At 24.5% G+C, this 6000-nt stretch overlaps 1 protein-coding gene across 1 annotated transcript; it reads left to right on the forward strand.

Annotated features, from left to right (window-relative positions):
* Window positions 1-410: 410 nt before the first annotated feature.
* On the forward strand, window positions 411-2553 carry LOC108781493 (uncharacterized). Its single transcript, XM_018549464.1, has 3 exons — window positions 411-540; window positions 1631-1996; window positions 2130-2553. The coding sequence occupies exons 1-3, from the start codon at window positions 483-485 to the stop codon at window positions 2432-2434; spliced, it is 729 nt and encodes a 242-aa protein (XP_018404966.1). The 5' UTR covers window positions 411-482; the 3' UTR covers window positions 2435-2553.
* The last annotated feature ends 3447 nt before the right edge of the window (window positions 2554-6000 follow it).

A 6000-nucleotide genomic window follows, 5' to 3' on the forward strand; every position in this document is an offset into this window, starting at 1 on the left:
ATAAATCGTATAATTACAAAATAAAAAACTCGTTATTGGTAATTAGTTTTTTTTTATTCATGACTAGGAAACTGAATAATAATCTAAATATAAAAATATATATAAATATGGATTAGAGATATGCAAGATACAAGTTAATTCTTAGCTCTTCTATCTATCCCCTCTTCTGCTACTGCATAGTTATTAAAAATTGTATTTGATTTAATTATTTCCTGCTTCTCTTTTACTTCAAATTGCTTGATCAAACAATCATGCGCAGAATCGGAATAGAAGCAATGATATTTTCATTCTACGCATGTGTCATAAAAATTAGAATGAGTACTGAGGGAACGTTTGAAAAAGGGGGATTCCCGCAATATATAAAAGCTCGAGTTGTTACACTTCAGTTCATGTTGCTCTTGATTCACTTCTGTTGTACGTTTATTCAAATCGTTTTGGTGTGGTTTTGCACGTTACTCCGTAGAAAAATCTTTATTTGAAAAATGTATGCTGTACTCTTTGTTTTTGTGCTTGTGACAGTACATGCTGCAGAGGAAATACGTGAGTAAATAATAGTATTTGCGATACATTTATTTCCGCCATGAAGTACGTGTGCATGTAAAGAATGAAAAAAGTACATCTTGCGCTGTTTTGAGATTATATTACTATTTTTAGTACTATTACTATTATATTATATTGAGATTATATATGTAAGTTTGCGCAGCTTTTATAGCGGTTATTAGGTATTTTACTGTTAGTAATTTAGTAAATACTAAAAATTAACAAATAACTACATACATAATTTTTTAATGAAAAATTTAATAATAATTAAACGAAATGAGATATTTTTCTAACGCAAATGTTCTATTATACTTTTTATATCTTATTTAGAATGTATGGATTCTCAAGTAAAAAATACGTCTTAAAGTCGTATTCTTTTTATAAATCATGATTAAAATGTTTGGCTATAGATTAAAAATTTTAGTATTTAATTAGGAACAATATATTGTATTATATATAATATTTACAAATAATGTTAATCATCCATCAGCAATTGGAGTAAAAATGTATAATAAAATATAAAAACTTTTTTTTAAATGTTACAAAATAATTTTTTGTAAAATCCATTTTAGACGATGTATAATTTAGAACTAAACAGATTTATAATTACAACTTCGGAACAGAATATTATTTATAATTTTACATGTCGTGTAGTAACGTGGAAACATTTAAAATAGTAAAATTTACACATATGTATATAAAATATATTTCAGACTATACGTTTATATTTATGATATGTGACACATAAAATTATAAGTAAAATTTTATTTTGAATTTGATCGCAAATTATAGATCGCTTAAAGTGAAAATTAGAGACAAATTGCGTTTTCCAGTAGTTACATTTCAATTGTACTGCCAATTTGGCTCGTAGCCTTTATATTATATTTAATTATCTTATTTTTAATTTATTGAGCCATAATATCTACATTATATACTACCTATTTTGAAATTTTTAAATTTGCATTTTAACTTATTTTATCTTAAATAATTTAACATAAAGTTATAAGTTAAATAATTTAAAGTTTGTTTTCTCTTAATCCTTCTTATTATTAAAATAAATATTTTTATAAAATTTTTGAACTCTTTATAGCCTCCTATATTCACGTGTGTGGTCGCAATGATCCTAATTATAGTCAGTGCATCGTGGACAACATCAATAATGTAAATAATAAAATTTGCCAGACTGGATTGCCGGAACTTAACGTTGATCCGGTCGAGTCAATAAAAGCTGACGAAATAATTATTTATAACACAAACAATCTTAAATTAAGTCTCAAAGATTCAAAAATAAAAGGATTTTGCGATTTTGAAGTACATTCTTTACAAGTATCTCCTGATAAGCTTCGCTTCGACTTTGGGTTTATAGTTAAACACCTTGATATGGATTCCGTGTATGACTTTGACATACGTGTATTGATACCACTTGCTAATAAGGGACTAGCTCATATTTCTACAGGTATATAAAACAGTCAATATATTAAATTATAGTGAAATAAAACAAAAGTTTATTTGGAGCTATTTATTTTAATATAAAAAATTCAAAATTTGTTTTTATTTCATAAATTTATCAAAATATGTTTTTTCTGCAGATGACGTAGAAGGGAAAATAATTGTAGACTGGAAAGAGGAAACCAAGAACGGTAAAACGGAAATATACGCAGCAAATGTAAAAACTCGTTTGATGATTAAATCGTTCAAATATAAATTTGATGACAGCGAGAAAGATTTGGTTCAATTACATGAAGCTATTAGTAATGTTATAAACGAAAGCGAAAAGGATGTTATCAGTAAAGTTACGCCGGCATTGGAAGAGACGGTGTCCAAATTGGTCATTTCAGTTGTTAACAACGTAACTCTCCATAGATTTGAGCAATTGTTTCCTAACGAAGCATAATGTGAGATTCATTGTTGCAGAAAAATAGTTACTATATGAATCTGTAATACGTCCGTTTCAAAAAAATAATGAAAATATATTGTAATATACTTCTATTATTAATAATATTTAAAAAATTAGCGACATGGTTTACTTGAATTAAATAATAAATGCAAATTGTTTTGTAATGCAAATTATGTATTGTTAGTTATTATTGACAGATTGCTAGTGCAATAGTACAGATTTGTATTGAAGAGTAGTTAGTCAAATAAAAATATTGAACTGTGTTATATATTTGATATTTACAAAATTATCAATATTCATTAAGATTGTGATACTATATTTTATTACATTTATAATAACTAAAAAATACTTGTAAAGTCAATATCTTATCTAAGTTTCCATAAATTTATATTATTTGTATTATATTAGTCTTTACGACGAAATAAATTAAAAATTGTTTCTTACTTTTACTTATCTAATAAATTACAAAAAGTATTACAAAATATAAGCTTCTTACATTATTTGGAATAATACAAAAATATTGTAAATCAAATTTTCCTAAATAAAACCTTAATTTTCATTCTTTACCTATTGTTATAAAATTGGTGATAATTGTGACTACTATTTCTTTAGAAAATCTTGGAATATGATCACGAATTTAAAACGAATGACTAGAGGAAGGAAAAGGTCACGAAATTGATGCAAAGAACAAATTTTATAAATATATGTTTTAAAAACCGGCTTATCCAGTATTCTTTTATTTTAGATACCACCTAGTTCTAAATTTATCATACCCTTGTAAAATAAAAATTAGTTTCCCTCTGGCATGTTCTCCCACTTACATTTCCTATACAATCATGTGACCATATACAAAATATGAAAGCGAATGAAATAGAAGGATAAAAGTGATTTTTATTCTACGCATGTGCATCAATATAAAAGTGAGAGTTGAGGGGAAAATACATATTAAAAATAAAAGATTTTTACAGTATATAGAATTGGCTTCCATGAGACTTGATTCGCAGTAGATTGATCATTCTCGTGTAGTATCAGAGCTACCTCAAAGAAAAATGTCTACTGTACTCTTTGTTTTTACGCTCGTGATAGCGTATGTTACAGCATATCTGCGTAAGTAAATTAAATTATTTGTTACATATTTACACCACACGTATATTTTTTATTATGTAACTTTTTATTATATGACTATATTACAAATTTATCATATCTGTAAGAAATTTGAAAATCGAATCGTTTTTTGATTAGACAATTTATCTCGATAAATAATAAAAATTCTAATTAAAATTTACTAGTGCCGTGTATTTTATGTAATAATGTTATGTATTTGCGTTGTAGTATCTTGAAAATTACAATAATACCATAGTAACACATACCTAAAAAAATTTAAATTAAAAAATACTGTGTATAATAGTCTTTGCATATTTAAACAAGATATCGGTACCAATTACCAACTTTGATAAAAACTATTAAATTCTTTAAACGACCGTATAATTGTCAAACAAACAAAAAAGAACAGTCTATAACGGTCAAAGCTGAATCATAGTGCTTATTGTATTTATGTGTGAATTTTATAAACTACGTATGTAGTTAAGGTAGGCTTTCATTACAATACCTTACTGATGAGTCCAGTAGTGGAAGCCGGGACAAAACGCCAAAAATTATATGTGATATTTTTCGCAATATTTAAAGAATAAATTAAAGATCTAATTATTTACGGAATTTTAATTTATCATCTTTATATTTAATATGTGTTATTAAATTAATCAAGTAAAATTTGTGATATTACTACTGTAGTATTTATGCGTTATGTCTGAAAGTTATCAGCGCGGGGACTAAAATTAAATTATGGGGGGACTAAATAGTAGTTTATAAAATTCACATATAATTATAATAAGCATTGTGATCCAGCTTTGACCTTTATAGACTGTCCTTCTTTGTTTGTTTGATAAAAACTTTTATTCATTGAGTATTTAATTGAATATCACATCTTGTATACTTGATTTAGTGCAAATATAGTGAATGCATTTATTTCGTATAATTTTAGAAAAATAGAGTATATTAAAAAATGTGAACTAAAATATTGAAATATTTGAATATAGAAATATTGTATAAAATAAATTAATAGAAGGCTCAACAAGTATAAAACAAATAAGTTGAAAATAAGAGAAAAGAGCCAAATAGTTTTCTTAAAAATTATAAATATAATGAAATCAAATCATAATATATTAAAATAAAATTCGCAAAATTCGCAAACATAGTAAAATTAGTAGGTAAAATTCACATACGTTTCGACACCGATCGGGTCATTTTCAATGTTAAATTTAAAATTAAGTGTGTATAATAGAATTAACGAATCAACAATAAATTACATGTGTATAATTATAATAAAATTAACGAGTCAAAAATATAAAATTAAATGTGTATTGTATAAAAATTTTATACGATGGTTAAGAAAACTTTTATTATCTTAAACAACATTAAATGAAAATCAATCAAGAAATATTTAAGCACAAATTTTAATTGTTTCTCGATTTAATAATAGTATTACACTAGCATCTTAAAAACCTGTAATAACTTATCGCAAGAAATATCACGTCAGCTTAAAAAGTTAATAGAGCGCATTGTTGTTAAATTGACGATTAATTAATTTTAAAAAGATTGTGAGATTATTATTTCGGTTTTAAGTTTGATTAATCAAATCGGCACACATAAAATTAATAATTGCATTTGTATATTCACATACGAATACTATTAATAACATAGATCCGTTTTTGACTGAAGATATGATTCTATTATATTGCTACGGAATAATATTAGGTCAATTTTGAGCCAATAACTAATGGATTATAATTAAAAATTGGTTTATTATATTATTAAAATTTGAACATAATTTGTATTAATTTTCATAATACGATATACTTTGCAAGGACGTTTTGACTTAATTTAGTCTTTCTCAGTTTTAATCCGCAATATAATATAAAATTTATAGAGTAAAATTACATAGTAATAAACTAAATTAGAATTAAGCTAAAAAAGGTAACTATAAAGATATGTTGTGATAATTGTACATGTATGGGATGGTATTCTTCAAGTTCATAATATTTTAATAACTGTTTCCTTGTTTAAAAGTGAGAAATAGAATCCAATAATATTATTGAAATAATTTTAGTTTATTACTATATAATTTTATTCTGTAAATATTTTATATTGTATCTCGAATTCAAGCTGAGAAAGACTAACAAATTAAATCGAAATGTCCTTGTAAGGTATATCGTATTATGAAAATTAAATATAAAAATTATAAATTAAGTTCAAATTTTAATAATATAATAAATTAGTTTTTAATTGTATTCCATTAGTTATTGTCTAAAAATTGACCTATATGCTAATATTATTGCATGTTTATAAAATTAATAAAAATAATTGATGTTTAGTTACTTTAAAATTGATTCGCAAATAAGTTAATATTATCAATATAAAAAAACAACAAAAGTAAGGTGTTAATATTCGGTATAAACAAGCAACAATTTATCAGTTGACAAATTTATTATAAAAAAAAAAAAAAA

The sequence above is a fragment of the Cyphomyrmex costatus genome, unplaced genomic scaffold (assembly GCF_001594065.2).
Source record: "Cyphomyrmex costatus isolate MS0001 unplaced genomic scaffold, Ccosl1.0 scaffold825, whole genome shotgun sequence".
Lineage (NCBI taxonomy): Eukaryota > Metazoa > Arthropoda > Insecta > Hymenoptera > Formicidae > Cyphomyrmex > Cyphomyrmex costatus.